This window comes from Euprymna scolopes, chromosome 28 (genome assembly GCF_053919585.1).
Source record: "Euprymna scolopes isolate OS-2025 chromosome 28, ASM5391958v1, whole genome shotgun sequence".
In the NCBI taxonomy this organism is placed as follows: Eukaryota; Metazoa; Mollusca; class Cephalopoda; order Sepiida; family Sepiolidae; genus Euprymna; species Euprymna scolopes.
The window spans coordinates 53,542,872-53,565,396 of NC_136509.1; the positions used below are offsets into that span (position 1 = coordinate 53,542,872).

Genomic DNA, 22,525 nt, shown 5'->3' on the forward strand with positions numbered 1-22,525 from the left:
AATTATATGATCCAGTAAACACCGTTATTTTGAATGAGGATTCTTTTGTATTCCTATTCCATTATTTTTTAAAATTAAATTAAAATATTGTATTTCCTGTCTATAGATATCGGGCATGAAAACAAACTCCACAATAGTAGGCCTTAATTGATCTGCATTGACCATGTGTAGCATCTCAGTTGTCTGTTGTGCTGAAGCACAAATGTCTGACTGCAGAGGTCAATATGAGAGTGACAGCCTCTGTAGCAAAAGTTGCATGTGTGTGTTTTATCCCTGGTTTGTTGGAGTTGATATTTTGCTTTTTGTGAGCCTGGCAACTTGTGTCAGTTTTTCCCTTCCCCCTGACTTGAGATGCTTGGTCAGTGTTCCTCTCCATTTGGATTAGTTGATTACCAGGCTCTTCAAGTAGTGTGTTGATGTCCACAGCCTCCATATCGTGTTTCACAACATCGCAGTACACAATCTATGGTTGTCCAGTGGGTCTCCTTCCAGAGATTTTTGGAGATGTAACCAACTGATCTGCTGTTGACGTTGGCCAACCAACATAATCTGCACTGTAAAATCATCAAAGAAACCATAAAATCCTTGTAAAATTTTGAGAAAAGATGTTGAATCTTAGTATAGAACTTTGTTTTCTATTCAGAGAGATGGATTGAAATGTATATATTTGTTGTCTATCTTATAGTTTACATGTTATACCTTTTCATAAAATCTCTTTTTCTAGGCTGTTTGTTTTTTTCTTTTTATCTATAAAAGGTGTGAACTCGCTTTGCTCCGTTGTGAAAAATCTGTCCAGCAGTTACCTGCCAGCAGCCATCGTCAACTGCCTTTTATCAATCTCAGTGGAAGCCATCTTGAAAGCTTATCAAAGTATAAACTCTTTGTCCGAGTTCCAAAGCAGACAAGTTTCGCTGTTGTGAGTGATTTCGCTTTCTTTTTTTTTGTTGTAAAATTAAGATTTCAATTTGTTTTCTATTGTATGGCATGTTTCAGTATACACGTGTTCCATTTGGAGATTAATAGCCATTCGCTAATAATAATGATATTAATTTATACTTTTCGAGGTTGATAGAAAATGGAATAACATTTTCAAAATCATCAAAAAATGTGTGATTCTCTATTAAGCCATGTTCACAACGTTCCAATTAAATACAAGAAGGAAGTATTAAAACTACCGGCTGACTGTTCAAAGCACATATTTGGCTCTTAAGGTGGACCCTCCCTCCCTCTTACTGCTCTCAAATAGATGCTAATCTTTGCACCCTAATGCATTCCACATGGAGATACTGGTCTTATGGGTTGCTCGAAGAACACCAAGTTAAGTCCATCTATCTATCCATGTTGTGTATAAACCTCTGTATGTAAATTTAATCCCATCGTTTCTTTCGTTTGTATTTTCTTACATATCCAAGTACTTATTAATATCCTATTCATTTATTTTAATACAAATTAATTACTAAAACAGATTGGTTCTATCACAATACTTAATAGATACACAATTTCTTTTTAATGTTAGAGGGAATTTACCTCCAATCCTATGCTTATTTATTTAGGATAGAGAAAAAACTTTAAAGTAATATACACATATGGGGGGGGGGCATAAAAATACCTGGTGTAGAAACTAGGCACATGGTTACTCTTTCCAGTGTGATGAACCCGTAGATCTTGTCAAGTCATCCATCTAAGAGAAGGAAAACTCTGATATTAAAACTGGGGGAGGAGTCATGGTTGACAACCTTCCTAGAATTGGTCGGTTTGCAAACCTATATTGCTTTAGGAGTAGATAGGCTCTGCCTATCGCCAGCTTTCACACTCCTCCTTTGTCTATTAGCCAGGCGAAGAGGTACAATACCAGGGAGTCACCAGAGGCACCCTGTGCTTGGTCTTATTTCCTAACTAGGACATTGGACGCCATTCCTGTATTCCTTATTCTCAATTTCTCACCTACTCTCAGAAACAGCAAATTTGGTTTGCTTGCATGCCACTTGTGCTCATTCAGCTGGTTTGGACCGGTCTTGTCTGAGAGGTTGAGGGTACCTGATTGACAGTTTGTCTGGCTGCTGTTTCCGACTGGCAGTACAGGCGTCCTAACTCTTTGGTAGAGCTTAAAGTGGCTGCTCTATCATCAGTTGTATAATATTGGGATAGTTGTAATGCCATGGAAAGGGACCCTGCTGCTATCTCTGGTAGGTTTTCACGAGACCACAACTTTCTAGATAGGACTTGACTAATGGACCACTGTATGAGTATACTTGGTGTCAAAACTGGCCCACTTTGTTCAACACTCTTTACCTAACTTGAAATTAAACAAAGACGTAATGAAATGCCAATCCAAACAAATATCACAATCAAACCAAACAACCACCCAAACAAAACCAATTTGCCTCTGCCCTTGAGGCTCGCTTTCAGAAATATCCATGGGCTTAGAGGTAATCTAAATGATATAGAGTCTTACCTTTTAGTAAACTCCCTGGATATTTTAGCATTGAGACAAACTTACACTCCTCAATCCCCTCCAACTACTTTAACATGATAGGATACCTTCCTCTCTGATAGATATATGCACAGGCTTAGTCTATATTTGTAGCTCCCTCCCTTTAACTAGAGAGAAATGTCTTGATCGAATGACCAGGCTTTTATGTGCTTTCAACTAGCCTTTCATCACTGCGTTAGTTACTTATATTTTCTCTACCATTTTCCCTCAAGTCAGGATTTTACCCTAATCGATCATGTCTCTGATAGTATAGATACAGCACTCTCCTTAGATAGTAATGCCCAAATACACACGTTTGGTGATTTTAATGTCCACCATAAAAATTGGCTTGGTTTCTCAGGTTACACACATGCAGCTGGACTCTCTACTTATAGCTTCTCTCTATATATTTCCTCACACAGACAGTAATGTTCCCAACCTACCTCCAGATCGTGAACCTCAGCAGGCTTCATTTCTAGACCTAACCCTACCACGGTACCCAACAATTGTGACTAATGCCCACAGTCCACTTAGAAATGCAGACTACCTAGTGGTATCAATTGACATCACACTTAAATCCCAACCTCAAGGTGAGGAGCCATTAATCAAAACAACAAGGTACTACAAAAGAGCTGACTGGTAGCCATTAGAGAACACATCCGAAATGCCCCATGGACCGATATCTTCTCACTTCCTGCTGAACAGTGTGCCAATGAGAAAACTGAATGGTGCAAAGTGGGCATTGAAGCACATGTTCCCACACGGAAGTATTATAGCAAGCCCCACTCACTCCCATGGTTCACTATAGATTATGCAGCTGCCATTACACAAAGACAGCGTACATTCCGCCGGTTTGTACGTCATAAGTCAAGTACAAATAGGCAAAAATTCATAGATGCTAGAAATCATTGTAAGAGTGAAATAGCAACAGCCAAAAGAAAGCATGCTGAAATAAACAGGGAAAGCATAGAATTGCAAAAGATAGGAACTCATGATTTCTGGAAAATCTATAATAGTGTAATCAATAAAGTACAATCAGTAATTCCTCCACTATCCAACAACCAGAAGGTTGCATGTACGGCAACGGAGAATGTGGAACTGCTTGCCTGGCGATTTGCCTCAAACTCCATTTTAGAGCCAACAAACAACTCCCTCTCAAATTTCCCTACGCGGACTGAAGCCACAGTAGATGATACAAAATCCTCCCTCCTCATATTCGCGATATCATAAAAAACTCAGACACCTCCAAGCCATGTAGGCCTGATCTCATACCTGCTATATTAAGAAATGCTCAGCTGAGCTAGCTCCTGTACTTTCTAAGCTCTCCAATAAATGTCTTGCTGAATCTTGCTTCCTTAATAGCTGGAAGATGGCCTCTGTGGTACCAGTGTACAAGAATTCTGGTGAAAGGACTGACCCTCTCAGTTATCGCCCTATTAGTCTCTTCCTGCTCTTTGCTAAACTCTTTGAGACCTTAATTAATCAAGTACTAGTTCACCACCTTGTAAAAGCAAATCTTCTGACAAATAGTATGGATTTAGGTAATGTCGTTTTACTGCAGATATTTTAACAGTCATCCCTGAACGCATATACCATATACTGGATAAGGCAGGTAAAGCCAGGGCTGTAGCTCTCGATATATCCAAGGCCTTTGACAAAGTCTGACACGAAGGGCTGCTAATGAAAATTAAATTGTACAGTATAATTGGATGCATACTAAATGTAATTAGATCCTTTTTAGACAATAGAACCATCCAGGTTGTCATTGATGGACATACATCCAAGCAGCATAACATTAATGTGGGAGTGCTTCAAGGATTGATCCTTGGATCACTATTATTCCTGATATCCATAAACGACCTCCCTGATAATATTGTGTCTGACATGGGTATATTTGCAGATGATACAACGCTTTATAACATGCATGAGGGAAGAATGGATGTACATAAATCTAAGACAATGGCAGAATCGTTAGAAAATAACTTCCATACTGTAGTCTAATGGGGCCGCAAATGGATGATAACATTTAATGCTAGTAAGACTAAGTTGCTCTCCTTTAACAATTACAAGACGTCTCTCCAACTGCCTACATCCATGACAAATAACACCTTACCTGAAAATTCTTCGAACTCCTTGGCCTAACATTCATGGGCAATATGAACTGGAACAAATACATAGAGGACATTGCAAAAGCTGCTGCAAAGAAGGTGGATTCCCTCTATTGAGCTAGACGACTACTCACACCTGAGAATATCCTGTACCTCTACAAGGCCACTATTTGCTTATGTATGGAGTATTGTTGCCACATCTGGGCTGGTGCATCTACCACTAGCCTCTCCCTCTTGGATAGTGTCCACAAAAGAGTCTTCAATCTAATAAGTCTCACTTTGTCAACTAAGCTCCAACCCCTGTCCCATCACCGCAATGTTGCATCTCTGTGCTTGTTTTACAAATATTTTAATGGAATAATGCTCTGATGAAGTCGTTGCACTTCTGCTCCTTAGATCTACATATCCCCGACAAACCTGCTTTGCAATAATATCACCTCTTCACTATTAAGGTCCCTCAATGCCAGAAAACTTTCTACTCTAATAGTTTCTTCCCTTGAACAGCTAGACTTTGGAATTCCCTTCCTGCTACCTGCTTCCCTGACTATACTAATATGCAGAAGTTTAAATGTAATGTAAACCAACATCTTGTTAATCTTTCCTAGGCATGGTTTGAAATAGTAGTCCCTTATGACCATGTGGCAATATGCCTTGTTGGGGGTGAACATGAGTAAAAAAGAAAAAAATTCTGTCCTGAAGATCTCGAGCATCAGATGAAGTTCTGCAGAGGTCACTAAGTTGGATGACATCTTAACATATGACATCTGACTGTTTTGGCTTGAGAATGATGTTGGAGAGATCATTAATAAAAAACGTTACATTTTGGTGCTTAACAAATTCTGAGAGCACTTGTGTCTGTTTTAATATATGGCATGAGGAATTTTAGATTATTTTCAAGTTCTGGAAATCAAGTATATTTTTATTTGTTACATTTGCTAAATTGTCTTCCTTTGTATTACAATAAAGAGTTCTGTTTTTTATGTTAAGTTCTTAGAGTGATCTCCCTTGCTTATTATGGATTATTGGAAAAGTGGAAGTCTTGGAAAACGGTTGTGAGTCTATGATTGGAGTGATACGAAGAGTAAATTAACAATGGTGACTTTTTTTTATTTGTTATTTTGCTCTATATTAGAAACTGCAAAAAGAGAAAAGATTATAGAGTTGATTTCAAATTAAAAAGCAACTTAATGGTGTTGTCTTTCCGCTTAGAATCAGAGTTTAAAGGGTAAAAATAAAAAGCCCTTCATCAAGAACTTATTTACGTTAGACTTGAACACAACCATATTGTAGTCAGCCGGAAAGCAGGAAAACGGAAGACAATTCCACAGGCGTGCAGTTCTAAGAAAGAAGCTTTGTGCATGGAATCTACGTTTAGGTTTAGGCACAGATAAAGAGTGGGAGGAATTATTGATAGTGTTTTCAGCTAGACGAGTGTTTCTTGTGAAAGTTAGGTGAGGAGGGACCAAAGACTGAGGCTCAGTCAAACACTTTCCATGAAAATAACGATACATCAGAGACAAACTCGTAACATCTCTTCTGTGAGATAGAGGTTGCAGGGAAGATAAAAGGACATCTCCTACGAGGTTACAAAGTCGATTTTGAACTCTATCAAGGCAGGACAAGTCCTTTCTAACAGCTCCTGCCCAGATGTGGCAACAGTATTCCATCCTTGGACGTACCTGGCTCTTATATAGATAGAGAATTGCATCAGCAGTGAGATATCTACTGGATCGATAGAAAGATCCCACCATTTTTTCAGCGGCCTTGGCAACAGATTTGATGTATGTGTTCCATTTAAGATCAGGAGTAATGGTCAAACCCAGAAGCTTGTCAAAACTTGAGGCCTCCTGAAGACGAGAGCCATTCATTTCAATTGATGCCAGATGTGGATCAGAATGTTGATGATGTAAAGAGAGAAGCTTGGTTTTAGATACATTAAAAGTAACCAGCCACTCCTTTCCCCATTGTACTACGTGCTCAAGATCAGAGGAGAGAGAATTGGAGAGAACTTGATCATTTACTGTCTTAGATGTGCTACCATAAATGGTAGTGTCGTCAGCATAAATGTCTACAAATGATGTAAGGATGTGATTTGGAAGATTAATGTAGATCAGGAAAAGAATTGGGCCCAGGATGGACCCCTGAGGGACACCGGCATTAATACTGTGAGCTTCTGATTTTTGCCCCTTAACTACTACTCTTATGAACCTATCAGAAAGAAATGATTTAATAATTGAGAAGACATTTCCAGCTATACCATAGCTAGAGATCTTATGAAGTAAACCTTTATGCCATACCCTATCAAAGGCCTTAGATATGTCAAGAGCAATTGCCCTAGAAAGGTTGCCTCCGTCGAGAGATTTGCTAATCCTATGAGATATAACTGTAAGCACATCTGCTGTAGATCTAGCAGAACGGAAACCATATTGAGTGTCACTAAGAAGGTTATTTTTGTTGAGATGGTTCTGTATTTAACACAGATTCCAGCAACTTACTCATGACGCACAGGAGACTTATTGGCCTGTACTGAGAGGGGGATGAACGATCACCTGAATTCTTAAATACAGGGCATACTGATGAAATTTTTGAGGGAGATGGGAAACTATTCTCCTTAAGACAATGTTTAAACAGTTTTGTAAGTATGGGCGCTAGTTCAGGTTGAAGTCTTTTGAGTACTATAATTGGAATATCGTCAGGGCCAGTTGCTTTACTGGAATCAAGGTTTTTGATTAGCTTGGCAACATCACGTACAGATATACGTATATCACATAGCGTGTTTTCTGATACAGGAGGAAATATTGGGGGTTGGCGGCCTTGGTCGCAAAGGGTAGAATTGGCTGCAAAGTTCTTGGCAAAGAGTTTGGCTTTGTCTGATGCTGACGAGATTACCTCAGGTCCATTGATAATAGTTGGGATAGAGCACACGCTTCTGTTCAGGATTCTGTTTTCTATTTGCCAAAACTGGTGGGAACCAAGCCGCTGCTCAGCTACTTTGGACTTAACAGATTGAGCATACAACTCTCTTGCGTTCTTTATTACTTTTTTACAATGGTTGCTGGCAGTCCTGAAAGCGGCTTTAGTTTCCATACATCTATTACGTTGGAAGCAGTGGAAAAAGTGATTTCTGTGCGCGATGGCAGCAGCACATTTTGGAGAGAACCATGGCTGGCTGTTAGGTTTTTGCTGAAACTTTTTCGAGGGTATGAAACGGTCTATACCTACAATTAACCATTCCGTCAGGTCTGATACTATAGAGGACACATCCTTTTTAAACATGGAATACAGAGGTAGATCCAATATAAATTCAGGGCAAGTTGTGAGAAAAAGGTCTAGTAGGCTCGCATACTGGCCGTCATTGTCGGGCACACAGGTGAGTTCCTGAACAATCTGAGTGAGGTCATAGGCAATGGAGAAATCATGACAGAACCTCCCCTCATCATCGGTCTTGTTTGAGTGGGTCAACCATTCGACGTTGTGAACATTGAAGTCTCCACATACGTGAATGTTAGCTGAAGGATAAGCAGATAGGACTTGGTCAATTTTCTCAGATATGCTTTTAAAGATAGTAACTCCGCTGTTGTGGGGGCGATAGAGAGTAAATATAAATGCAGTAGTGTGAGCTAAAGCAACCCGGAAGCACATATAGGGTAAGTTAGGATCTTCCCTGGAGATGTCCCTACCACATGGAAAGCTATCTTTAATATAGGCACATATTCCATGCTCATGGCGATCTTGGGGGTCAGATTTAAAAATTAAGTTAGAGTATCCTTTAATTGCGAACTCTTCTAGGGAAATAGCCTGTCCAATGCCAGTTTCACTTAAAAATAAAAGGTCTGGTTTAGTCTCCTGTAATTGGGTTTCAACCTCTGGAAGGTTAGAACGTAGACCTCTGATGTTGGAGAAGGAGACATGGTAGTAGGGGTCTACGTTGGAAGTTGGAGAACCGGGTTTAATCGTGTATTTTTTCTTGAAACTTGTCATGATAAAATTTTGGAATTTGTGGACTAGGTCGTCAGATTTACTTAGAGCAGGACAGAGAGGGGAAACTAAGAGAGAAAAAGAAACGAAGAATTTTTTTTTTTTTTGTAGCTCATGATAAGGTAAAGCTGTAACAATTACCCACTAGTATGGCATCGAGAGGCCCCACCAGAAGCTACTGCATGGTCCAGAATCCATTCACCAAATGGCAATATAGCAGCCCCAATGCTTTTCACCTGCTGATAGGACAGCCTCCTTAGTGGTTAATCCAAGGTTCAGGTCCCTGACTATCAGGCGGATAATGTCAGCCCAGACAAAACGTTTACCTCCAGCACCCTTACTAGTGACATGGCTACAAGGATAGACATAGAAACAGAAAATTTCCGCCATCTCTGCCAACCGTTCGCGCAAAATACTGCCAACCTAGAAAACAGCTTTTTCTTCTCCCTTTGTCAGAAAAATCACTCATTAAAAAATGAGGACTGAGGGACAAATAAGGAGAAGCGAGAGTAAGAGGAGCTGCCGATAACGCATCAACAATGCGTTTTCTACTCTCCATTAAAAAAAAAAAAAATTATTAAGTATTGTACTTAATAAAAGTCCAACACACGTGTTTAAGGGAAAGTATGGTGATAGATTCCCCTCTCACGAACTAAAAATGAGTACAATTTCGTAATTTATTTTTGCAATCAACTTGGTAGACAAATAAACATTTATGGACGAGAAAAAAGCTAGCATTTAATAAAACAGAAATACATAAATACTGAAATAAAATGTAGTTATTAATATTTGAATCTAAAAATAAAAAGTACGATTAATATAGAAATCACTTATCTCAACAAAAACACTTCCGTCTCCAAAATGCAAACTGTAGTGAAGAATTTAAGTTTTAACAGCGTTCAAAAGATTTTTTTTCTTTTTAAATTAACCGTTAAAAGAAAAGCGTGATTTTATTCTGAACTTTAGCTAGTCACGTTTTAAGAAACTTACGATATAAAAGAAAAGCGGATGGTTCTGACTCTGCAACCATGCTTATAACTTCTTATTTATTACATGAAATGCTAATGAGTTGACTGTTTAAGAATGCACACTACTGAATGTACAGGTCCTGTTAATTTACGCCATAAACATTTTCTTGAATAATTTCTATTGTAACAATTTTGCTTCAGGTGGTTGAAATTGAGGATGTTCCTCCCAAGTCATTTGAGTATAAGTATTACCTGCTTGAGATGATTGCTGCCAGTGTGGAGAATGCAGATAATCCTCCTGTAGAAGATGCCAGTCCTGTAAAACCATTCCTGAAAGCAAAACATTTGACACCAATCAATATTTTTTCTCTTACACATGGTCCATATGCAACTGTATTTTGTAAGTACTATAATTTTCTTAAACACTCTTCAGTGAAATTTTGTTATCACTATGTATTTTGCCATGTGTGTGTGTCTGATACGATAATGAAAAACAGTATAATTTTATATTTACAACTTAGTTTATTATGGATCTCATTGCTTTTTTTTTACACTGCTTGTATGGTGTAATATTTAAATAAATAGTTTATTTAGTCCATATGGCTGGCAATAAACAAAGAAAATTAGAAACAGAAAAAAATAGGCTTGTATAGGATTCAAATCTGTGCCACGTGTGTGTGTGTGTGTGTATATATATATATAAATATATATGTATATATATTTCAAATATAATTTTTTTTAATAGCACAAAGTTCTATTAAAAATTTAATAGCTTAGGATCAGAGCTATAAATACCTTTTTGTTAGGTTAATCATTAGGATAATAAAGGATAATGTTTTGAAGAATTCATGAGTTTTGTTCCCCTGTCTTCAAAGTTGTTAACAAAGTGTGTGTGTGTGTATATATATATATATATATATATATATATATATATATATATATATATATATATATACTGACAAATTCTATTGTATTATTTGAACTACTTTTCTGATGTTGGAATACTCATAATGTTTTGACAGTGTAATTGCTAACTTCTCCAGATGCATTTTGTTGAACTTGAGAATTTGTACAGACTTTCAAACCAAATCTTTTATTTAATTCATGGGAATTAATTGCTCTCATTCCGTCAGCCATAACTGGGTAGAAGATTTATATAATTCTTTTTATAGCTTGCACTGAGGATTGAACCTTCAGCCTGTTAAAGACTATCAGTTAATATAGATTAATACTTAGCACTTTATCTGTTACGTTATGGCTCCACAAAGCTTCTACACTCAAACATCCACCCTGGCTTTCCAAAACTGCTGTAAACCCACCTGAACATCTAAAACACTCTCCTATACTATTAGATCTCTCTAAACACCCCAAATCGAATACAATCAAACCCATCTATATGGAAAAAATACATAACATTCTTCATGACTATCCGGACTATGAACACATTTATACTGATGGAGCTAAAACCAAAGAAAAAGTCGGAAGCTCTGCTATTTATCGGCAAAGAAAAATCCAAAAACCCCTACCTGATAGGTCTTCCATCTTTAGTGCTGAAGCCTCAGCAATAAAACTGGCCCTTAATATTATAAGTGCTGATCAAGCAAACAAGTTTATAATATTTTCGGACTCTTTATCAGTTCTAACTTCATTAAAAGAAAAGAACATTTGCAATCCGCTAATAACTAATCTATTAAACAAACTCGATTTTCTCCATACTCAAAAACAAATCATCCTATGCTGGATCCCAAGCCATATTGGCATCCTAGGGAATACAAAAGCTGACCTAGCTGCTAAAGAGTCACTAAACTTGGAAATCTCCAACATAAAAATCCCCTACACTGACTTTAAACCAACCATAAACCTGTATATCAAAACAAAATGGCAACAACAATGGAACACTTATACAAAAAACAAGCTACAAGAAATCAAACCTACACTTGGAGAATGGAATCCCAAATCTAAACTAAACCGAAGAGAAGAAGTGATCATTACAAGATTAAGAACAGGGCATACAAATATCACCCACTCATTCCTATTAAAAGGAGAAAATCCACCTGAATGCTTACCTTGCCAAGAAAACTACACCGTTAAACATTTTTTAATTAACTGCATTGACCTAGCTCCCCTATGCCAAAAACACTACAGCATTAACAACATTAAAGATCTCTTTGAAAAAATAAATGAAAAAACAATTCTAAATTACTTGAAAGAGGTAAACCTCTCCTCCAAAGTATAAATCTACCAAAAAAAAAAAACAAAAAAAACTTTTCAACCCAAATCTCTTACAAACCTTTCTCCAATCTTACCTTGACATACTGGAAAATAAAGAACACCTACCTTACTAAGACATCCAAAGAAAAAAAAATGAACTTATTTGGCCTTAAATGACCATGCAGCTGTTGATAGGCCAATAAACTGAACAAACAAACAAACGTTATGGCTTCATGTTGATAATTCTAGTATGAAAATAAAAGCGATTCTTGTTTTAGACATGTGTTAATATATTCTGTATCCATCAAAACATGAGAATAATAGTCCAAATAATACTCATCTAAAAACATTCTTTTGTTTCGTGCAAGATAAATAAAAGACAATTGTGTATCTCTCCACACACACCACACTGAATTTTAAAATCAAACATTAAATTTGTCATATGATTGTTTTCAAACATATTTGATTTTTAGATTGAGTGATTTTAAAGTAAATTTTCATTTACATGCATGATTCCTATCTTTGAAGCCATCTTGTTAATAACCCAATTATGCTGAGAGAGATGGTCTATGACAGATTCTTGCCTGATCATTGAAGAATAGCTGTAATTTAAACTAAATTTTTAAATGTCTAAAAATCCAACAACACAAAACATTCAACTAAAGCTAAGTGGCTAGCAACGATCTAAAGTGATTCAAAGCTGCTACACCAAAGATTACTCCACTTGCCCTTGATCGTCATCTTATAATGTAGAGTGTTTTGTAAGCGATGATCAAGTATCATTTTTAATGTCTTTAGTATTACGTGAACAAGGGTACTTGAACCCGGCTCATTAGCGAAAACTTACCATTATGCCAAATGGACTAGCTTTTAACAAAAAAAAAAAATATGAAATGATTGATTTATATTAAAATGGAGAAAATTATACATTTCTAAAATGATGTAAAATTCTGAACCGGATTCAAAGCCATCAGACAGCAGTTTATTTTTCCTAGTTTTCATATCAAAGACTTTTTTATTTTTAATGTTTTAACAAACAAATTAGTAGAAGGGAATTTTATTTTTCATTTAATTGTCTCTATTATAAATAAATGTTTTGTTTCTATCTTAGCTGAAACAGATGAGACAGAATTGGACAGTTTATCTAGAAAAAGAAAGGTGAGTTTGTTACTTTGTAAATTAATTTTTATTTTGCTGAAAGACAGGGTTACTAGAAAAAAAATTAACCAATTTTATGGTGAGTTATGTTTTATGGTGCAGTATTGCTTTTCAAAGACAATTCAACATTAATTCACCCTCTGCTAAGAACATTCTATGATGGATTAAAGTTTCAATTGAGTAGATGCCTTTATTAAGGAAAAGATTCAGGATTATTGTGAGTTTCAAGTGGTGAGACACCTTGAAGGAAATCCACAGATCGAGTTAGCTGTGAGCTTGTTATTCGTCAGTCCACAACTTGACATGTGTTAAGAAAATACCTACATTTAAAACGTTACAGACTATGCCAGATTCAGACGCTTACCAATTTTTTTTTCTTTTACTAATGCTCTGTTTGCTTTACCTGTGAAATCTCTCAGACCCCACCATGTATGATTCTTTTCTTGTAGGTATAAGATTTTGTATATTCCTTAGCTATCCTTTAACCCATCAAATAACAACAAAATAATCAACTTGGTGCATCGAGATATGTTAATATGTTTCTAGAAAGATGCTTTCTGTGTTGCAGATCACATTAAACACTTATAAGACTGGAAAGTTGATTATGAGTAAAATATACTTGGTTGGAATTTTCTATTGCTTTTTCCTTATTACGTAGCAAAATTGATTCGTTCCTTCTGCAAAACCCTGTATTTTAAACATAAACGTTTTTTATTAGTCACCTAAAATTTTCTCTTTTTTTCTGCATGTCTTTTACTGGAACCGATGACAACTCCACATGGTCCCTTATGTTTTATTTATTCAGTATTTGTATTTTGGAATGATTTATTCAAATAAAAATTTTTAAAAGTACATTATTGAAAAGTATACAAATAAAAATAGCAAAATTATATAGATAAAAATAACAAAATTAGTCTTTTGATAACAAAATTATAAAAAAAATTTTTTTTCTTAAGAATTTAAACTCTATATTTCAAATTCTATAATAAATATGTTTATGAAATTATAGCAATAAAATTAACTTTGGGCAGATTTGTTTGACGATTAGACCATGCCGTGCCAACCATCAGATTGTACTAACCATGTCCAAAATTTTGTTTATTAAGTCTTTTATTACTATTTTTGGTGATGCACAGTTTCGCCATTGGCTTCATAAACTAAATAGTTTGTGACTTAAAAAGATTGCAAAAAGTGTTATCAATAATTCTTAGTAAAAAAAAAAAAAAAAAAAGCTTGCAAAAAGTTTTTTTCAGGAAAACTTAATGAAAACATGAACAGGAAAGATACTGACATGAAAAAAAATGTGAATGGAGTATTTTGAGTTGTCGTTGGTTCCAATAACAGGCACACAGAAAACAAAGGAAGACTATGACAACATATTTTTTGTATATGGAGAAAAACATTTGAAGTTTTTAAGGAATTGTTTTTCAATTAGATATGTTTCCATGTTGTCTTCAGTTCTAGTCCTTTTTTTTTTTTTTTTTCAGTATAAAACTTTTTCTGAAATCTTAGCATTATTGATTGTTCGCAACAATATTACATGATTTACTTTGGTGTTTTATTCTAATAGTAATTTTTGTGCAAGTTTTATCAATTTTTCTTTCTTTTTTTTCTCTAAATAATTTTATTTTCTCCATTTTGTGTTGTAGTTATTATTAGGTGACCAAGATGGAAGTCCACCTAAAATCAGAAAAGAATCCCCATATTTTGTATCACCTCTAGCATTCTTATTGGCTCATTGTGAAGAAAAACTTCCATTTGTGGCTCTGACAGAAGAAGTAAGATTTTTCTCTTTTTCTTTTTTATTCTCTTTCTTCATTGAGAAAAAATTTAAAAAACACTTGATATTTTTTCTTAATCAAAGATCAAAACCCTGTGAAAAAACAGAAGTAACCCTTGTTTTAGAAATATAAAATTTGAATATTTGATGTGCTATTTTTATACTTTACACAAATGTGTTCGAATAACTTCTCCGACATGTTATCTCTTGAATACAAACAAAAAAGCAAAAAGATGAAGAAGCAATAATAATAAAGGATAGGACATATACACATACTTATAGGCTGCTTCATACCCTTTAAAAAGTTCTAGCAAAAACCTAACAGCCAGCTGTGGTTCTCTCTAGAATGTGCTGCTGCCATTGCGCACAGAAATCACTTTTTCCATTGCTTCCAATGTAATAGATGTAGCTGAGCAGTGGTTTGGTTCCCACCAGTTTTGGCAAATAGAAAACAGAATCCTGAACAGAAGTGTGTGCTCTATCCCAACCATCATCAATGGACCTGAGGTAATCTTGTCAGCATCAGACAAAGCTAAACTCTTTGCCAAGAACTTTGCAGCTAATTCTACCCTATGCGATCAAGGCCGCCAATCTCCCATATTTCCTCCTGTAACTGAAAACACGCTATTCAACCTACAAATATCTATGCGTGATGTTGCCAAGCTAATCAAAAACCTTGATTCCAGTAAAGCAACTGGCCCTGACGGCATTGCAATTATAGTGCTGAAAAAGCTTCAACCAGAACTAGCTCCCATACTTACAAAGTTGTTTAAGTGTTGTCTTAAGGAGAATTACTTTCCAACACCCTGGAAAACCTCATCAGTATGTCCTGTATTTAAGAATTCAAGTAATTGATCATCTTTCTCTCAGTAAAGACCAATGTCTCCTGTGCGTCATGAGTATGTTGCTGGAATCTGTGTTAAATAGAGAAGTAGTCAACCACCTCAGCAAAAATAACCTTAGTGACATGCAATATGCTTTCCGTTCTGATAGATCTTCAGCAGGTGCTAACAGTTATATCCTATAGAATTAGCAAATCTCTTGATGGAAGCTTCCTTTCTAGGACAATTGCTCTTGACATATCAAAGGTCTTTGATAGGGAATGGCATAAAGGTCTACTCCACAAGATCTCCAGCTATGGTATATCTGGAAATGTCTTAATTATTAAATCATTTCTCTCTGATAGGTTCATAAGAATAGTGATTAATAGGCAGAAATCAGAAGCTCACAGTATTTATGCTGGAGTCCCTCAGGGGTTTATTCTGGGATCAACTCTCTTCTTGATTTACATCAATGATCTCCCAAATCACATCCTAAGATCATTCGTAGACATTTATGCTGACAACACTACCATCTATGGCAACACTTCAAAGGACGTAAATGACCATATTCTCTCTGATTCTCTCTCCTCTGATCTTGAGCACGTGGTACAATAGGGAAGATGGTGGCTGGTTAATTTTAATGCATCTAAAACCAAGCTTCTATCTTTACTTCATCAACGCTCTGATCTCCATCTGGCATCAATTGAAATGAATGGCTCTTGTCTTTGGGAGGTTGCATGTTTTGAAAAGCTTCTGGGTCTGATCGTTATTCCTGATCTGAGATGGAACATGTACATCGAATCCGTTGCCAAGGCTGCTGGAAAAATGGTGAGATCGTTATACCACTCCAGTAGATATCTCACTGCTGATGCAATTCTCTATTTGTATAAGAGCCAGGTACGTCCAAGGATGGAGTACTGTTGCCACATATGGGCAGGAGCTGCTAGAAGCATCTTATCCTGCTTGGACAGAGTACAAAATAGACTTTGTATGCCCTTTTCTCTTCCCTGCAACCTCTTTCCTACAAAAAAGATGTTGTGAGCTTGTCTCTGCTTTATCGCTATTTTCATGCATAGTGTCTATCTGAGCTTCAATCTGTGCCCCCCACCTCTTGCCAAACTTTCATGGAAAACACTTGCCTAGTTGAAACCACTATCAATAATTTCCCCTATTCTTTATCTGTTCTTAAACTTAAATGTAGAATCCATGAACAAAACTTCTTTCTTAGAACTGCACGCCTGTAGAACTCATTTCATTTTCCTGCTTTCCAACTGATTACAATATGTTTGTCTTCAAGTCCAACATAAACAAGTTCTGGATGAGCCATCCCCTTAAGTAATCCAATTTACCAAATTTCCACTACTAACGATTACTACGATATTTTCCCATTGACTACTGTACACTTATTCTTGAGTAGCTTGATAGTGGTGACTCCTGTGTAAAAAAACAACAAAAAAAAAAAAATCAAATCAATACGACTACTTTTATATTTGGGAACTATAGCTGCAATGAGTAGGAAACTGCAATACTAAGATGGTTTACTGTCTGGAAGCCTTGTTTAAACTGTGATCTAATTTGAAGCTTACTGTTGAAAGTACAGTATTACTGGCAGAAAGTGAGAAATTCTCATTTTGTATTTTGGATAGAAGAGTTGCTTGGTGTAACTCTGAAGAATACGGTTCAAGGGAGATAATTTTTGAATATTTGGTTCTTATTGAGAATTTGACTTAATTAAAAAATAAAAATACAGAAAAATCTTTATGGTGTACACACCTGTCACAGAATGAAGATGTCATGTTCCAAAAATCACATAAATTGATCAAGTAGTTTCTTTTAACTAAGAAAATCCAAATTTATGAGAAAGCGAGCCAAGAACTGCCATATTGTTTTAGAATGTGTTAAAATTTAGAGGTTACAACTCCATTCAACTACCTAGATTTTGTTTGTATTCAAAATAAAACATTTAATCTCTAAAAATCACAAATTTTGATTTTCTAAGTTAAAAAAAAACTAACTACTTGATCAATTTACATGAGTTTTGGAATCCGACATTTTCATTCCATGACAGTTATGTATATTATAAATATTTTGCTGTATTTTTTTTTTTTTTAAATTAAGTCGAATTCTAAATAACAACTGAATATTCTGCGCCAACAGGTCTGCTTGTTATATTCGAGATATTACTTTAATTATTGCATTTAAAAAATTTTTTTTTACTTTTTTGTATTTCATATTCATTTTCTGTTTTACGTATTTCAGCTGACCAAGCATAATATTTCCCACCAAGGTGTCCAGGTTGATGGAGAAGGCAGCTGTATGACCCTGAATATCATGGAGTTAGTATTATTTACTTTATTTCCATAACTGATTAACACTAATCTTTAGTTTTCAATACCTTCAATACCATATTATGCTGTTTATTTCTTTTCAGCTTGCCTGACTGTGAAGGTTGTAGTAAAAGCAATATGCAAACTCTCAAGAGTAATTTGTTGACGTGCAAGTTTAGAATACAAGTAAGACCAGCCAGAAATTGGATTGTTGAGGTAAGCTCATTTTTTTTTAAGAAGTTTTAAAATTTTATTTTGATAATATTTATGAAAAATATTCTAAACTTGTTTTAAAACAGGATACAGAATTCCAGTGTAAATTAATATTGACATTTATTTCAATTATACATTATGAGTATATGTTTGTGTTCAGTGACTATTTTAAATGATCTGATGAGACTATCAATTTTTTTTTCTATCCAAAGTTCTGTTACAAGGGGTATAACTCTACTTATTGCCAAATAAAGAGTTATTTCTTACATTGTTGAGTTTTATGGTGGCCACTATAAAAAGCCTTGGTCTTTCCTAAATAAAATGAATGGATAGACTAGAGTTAAAAGGTGATCTGAAGACTCCATTTTTTATGAGCTATTATACTAAGATGTAGCGGGGGGGGGCACTTAAACTTAATGGATCCTCACCTTATAGTACTGAGTATTTAGTAAGGAGTCATAAAATACCATTTTATGAGTCTTTATATGACTAGATTGAGGGTTGAACACCAGTCTCCAAGCCCATTAGTGAACCACCTCAGCAAAAATAACCTTAGTGACATGCAATATGCTTTCCGTTCTGATAGATCTTCAGCAGGTGCTAACAGTTATATCCTATAGAATTAGCAAATCTCTTGATGGAGGCTTCCTTTCTAGGACAATTGCTCTTGACATATCAAAGGTCTTTGATAGGGAATGGCATAAAGGTCTACTCCACTAAATGGATTGGTATTATTCATGTATACTGTCTGATTTTGAGTTTCACACATTTTTTAAACTTTAATGCAAATGTTTTTTGTGTCACTTAAATGATCGTCTGTTTAAAACAAGCATGTTTGATGTTGTATTCTCTTGTGATCATTATTTGGTAGGTTTTTTTTCTACTATTTCATTGTTAGACTAAATGTGAATCTACATTTACCATCTTTATAAAGCCAAATGATTTTTTTTATTATTTTTTTAAAAATCTGTTTTAATAAGAAATGCGTGTCTGCTATAAAATGGAACTGGTATCCAAAACAACAAACTAAATGGTTTCCCTTTCAAAAAAAATATCCTCTGTGTCTTAATTTACATCCTTTAATGAATCGATTGCAGGATTCTTCTGAGATGCTCCATCGTTATAGTTCTCTTGATGGCCTCCATATCTCCAAAATATTAAGCTTGAAAAAAATAAATGGCGTGAAGCAAAATAAGGTAGATAGGGAGGTTGTTTCAATAGGATGATGTTCTTCTCATCCACGAACTGCTGGATGGTTCTGGGCATTGTGAGCAGGTGCATTGTGGTGGTGAAGAGGTTTACACAAAAAAAATATAAAACAAAACAAAAAGCTAAGACCACACTTATATATTTCCAAGATGATAGATCACACTATCTACTTCTGTTTTGATTGCCACAGTTGACATTAAATTGCCATTTTGTAAGGGAATTTGATAATGGCTTAAATGGGTTTAAGTGAGTGAGTGTCTGTAACAAAAAAGCTTCAGGACAACCATGAATTTCAAAGGAACAAGTGTGAAGAATCCTTGTTTTATTCACAAATTGAGCTAATCATCAGCTTGCAATCCCTCATTCTATTATCTGGCATGTGCTAAGAAGACATCTACATTTGAAACATTACATACCATGCCCCATTCAGGCCAGTACCAATAATGACATGAGGAAATGGATGACCTGTGAGATCCCCACACTTCACTGTAGATGGTATTCTTAAGAGATTGCATTCATGTTTCATGGCTATGCAACGTATCCAGTCCTGTTACTTTTTGTATTTTTTAAATGTAGTTAAGTAATTGAATAAAATTGTAATTAGTCATCAAAATAAAAATGGTATTTCATATTTTTATTCCAGTTTGTTTTCACTAATTGCCCCCTAAAAAGTACCAGTCAAAAAGAACAAGGTAAATCCCTTTTATTTTTTCTTCAAACATCAAAATAGATTTTTGAAACTTTTTACCTGCTAATTTTACTTATACATATATGAAGTTTTATTTATTTTTTAGAGGTGGCAAACTTTAAATTAAAAAAGAAATATTTTTATTATACAAATATCTAGTTAATTCCAAAGATTAATTTTTGGCATTTAAAATTTAAATACAATTTTGAACATTTAGCCCCACAACTCGTACATTTATGGCATACTCTAGAGGTCCAATTTTCTCAAATTCAACTCATTAAATTATGATGTATATCAACTATAATGCATTAAATGTTGTCTTCTAAGTGGTCTACTGTGTTTGGCTTATCAGCGTAGACATGGGACTTTATATACCTCCAACAAAAATAATCTAATGGGGTTAAATCGCACAAACAAGATGGCCAGTTGACTGGTCCATTTTGTGAAGTTATTTGTTCATCAAATGTTTCTCTCAGTAAATTGATTGCATCATTTACAATTTGCAATAGTTGTTTAGGTGTCAGTCTCTTCATGATGAATTGCCAAACCAAACTGGATTAAAAATAACGTATATTTGCCAAATCTGAAATTAAAGAAAATAGTTGTCAATTTAAAGTTTGCCGTCTCTAAAAAAACAAAAACACCCTGTACATATATATATAAGTTGAAACAAATAAAATTAGCACATTATTTTTATTAGTTCCAAGAATTGTAGACCAATAAATATTGGACATACAATCATTTATAAGACAAATATTTTATATTTTAGAAAATTCAAAAAAGTTTCTTCTGCATAACTCATGATATAGAAGTTAAACATAAAAAAAACTATATACTTATGGCAAGTGAGTTATACACAAACGTTTGTTTCATTCCTAAAAAAAGAAAAAATCATCAGACATTTTTCTTAGAAGTAAGATTTTAATTGTTAAATTTAATTTATTGTATCAGTTTAATTGAACTAAATTGTCGTAAAACGTTAATTATTAAGGTCATGTTATATAAATCGCTATTTATAAAATTAATGTTAATAACTTTTAAAACTTTCAATCTTTTTATACATGAGAACTTGCTAAGAATTGCTAAGACAGACATGACCTTATATTCGACAGCTTAAATACTTCTAAAGTCATTTCAGATTTTAAAAGGTCACAAAGTAATTTGTTCTTTTTAATCGAGTATAAAAAAATTAAAATGGTTGACTTGTTTACAAAGAAACTGAAGTGCATTCAGGTTGATTTTCATTTAAATAATTTTATTTTTTAAATAGGATTATGTAAATTTGGTTTTGTTTTATGCTTATTTTATATTTGATTTTAATAAATAAAAAGACTGCATATCATGTAGAAACAGAACTCTTTTTTAAGATTATTATTCTATGGAAGTGAGTCATTTGTGATTCAAAGTTTTTGAACCAACAAAATAAAAACATAAACTTTACAAAAAAATAAAACTGTTCTTATCATTAAAAAATATATATATAAAGAAAAAATAATTCTATACATAAAATTAATGTCCACTTTTACTGATTAATTGCAAGCCTAAATCTCTTTAGATATAAAGTTACATGTGTCTGTGTGTATAGAGTAAATGCAATATTCCAACTACCAGTCATTGAATATTCTCCGACTGCTTACTATGAATGTCCACTGATATGGTATTAATTTTCTTCAATTCTTGTGCTAATTGCTGATGGCCTTGAGGTAAGAATGCTGGCCTATGAAGTCAGTAATTATCACTCCTACATTGATGATAGCAGAAGCATGAAACTCTAGTGTTTAGTTATAAAGCTAATTAATATTCATTTGAAATATTTTATATATCTGTGTGTGTAAGAAATATTTAAATGATGAAAAATAAAATTAAAATTTTACAAAATTTATTAAATCATTTAGTGTTCAAGCAAAGAATAGTTAATTTTATATAAATATATTTTATTGGATTTCTAACTTTTGCTTTCTTCAACCTGTGCTCATGAAGACAATAAAGATCTTTTATGTTTTTATTGTTGAGTTCTTGATATAGATATAAATGAATATGTCATAAATTTTGGAATATATATGTGTGTATATAGGGTTACCTCCCAAACTAATCAACTGATCATTATGAATTTTGGAGTATGGTTGCAAAAGAGGTATCCGATTTTTTTTTTTTAAGTTTAACCAAAAGTAATATTAATAGATCTCAATTCATAAATATTCTTAAAATTTCAGTTTCTTTTTTTTTTTGTTTTAAAGGTTTGTTAGGAGGCATAACTTGACATTTGAACATTCAAATATTTTCAATTTGCATGACATTTTTTCCATAGTTATTAAATATCAATTAAACAAAATTCTCTGAATTTCAATTTGTTTTTAAGATACCCCCTCCCATAAAAAAAAAAACAAGCTTTGACCCTAAATTTTACACATTTTTATAGAATCAAGATTATTAATTTAAAATTCTGATTTTAACATTTAATTGAATTTGATATTTTGTTTCTGTTTTGTGTTCAAATGAAAAAGATTCATAGTTAAAAATCGGTTTTGATTACTTGAAATATTTCAGTAACTTAAGGAATAGTTTTTGCAGAATAAAAAGAAATAAGTTTA

General features: G+C 34.3%; 1 protein-coding gene across 2 annotated transcripts in view; it reads left to right on the forward strand.

Annotated features, from left to right (window-relative positions):
* LOC145249627 (mediator of RNA polymerase II transcription subunit 14-like) overlaps positions 1–22,525 on the forward strand; it is a 99,178-nt gene that overhangs the window by 46,199 nt on the left and 30,454 nt on the right. For both annotated transcript variants that reach the window (XM_080111369.1, XM_080111370.1), the window contains 7 exons: positions 757–916; positions 9,729–9,927; positions 12,850–12,896; positions 14,546–14,674; positions 17,757–17,833; positions 17,929–18,040; positions 19,890–19,938. In XM_080111369.1, coding sequence (XP_079967495.1) covers positions 757–916; positions 9,729–9,927; positions 12,850–12,896; positions 14,546–14,674; positions 17,757–17,833; positions 17,929–18,040; positions 19,890–19,938 — 773 coding nt within the window. The remainder of the gene's footprint in view (positions 1–756; positions 917–9,728; positions 9,928–12,849; positions 12,897–14,545; positions 14,675–17,756; positions 17,834–17,928; positions 18,041–19,889; positions 19,939–22,525) is intronic.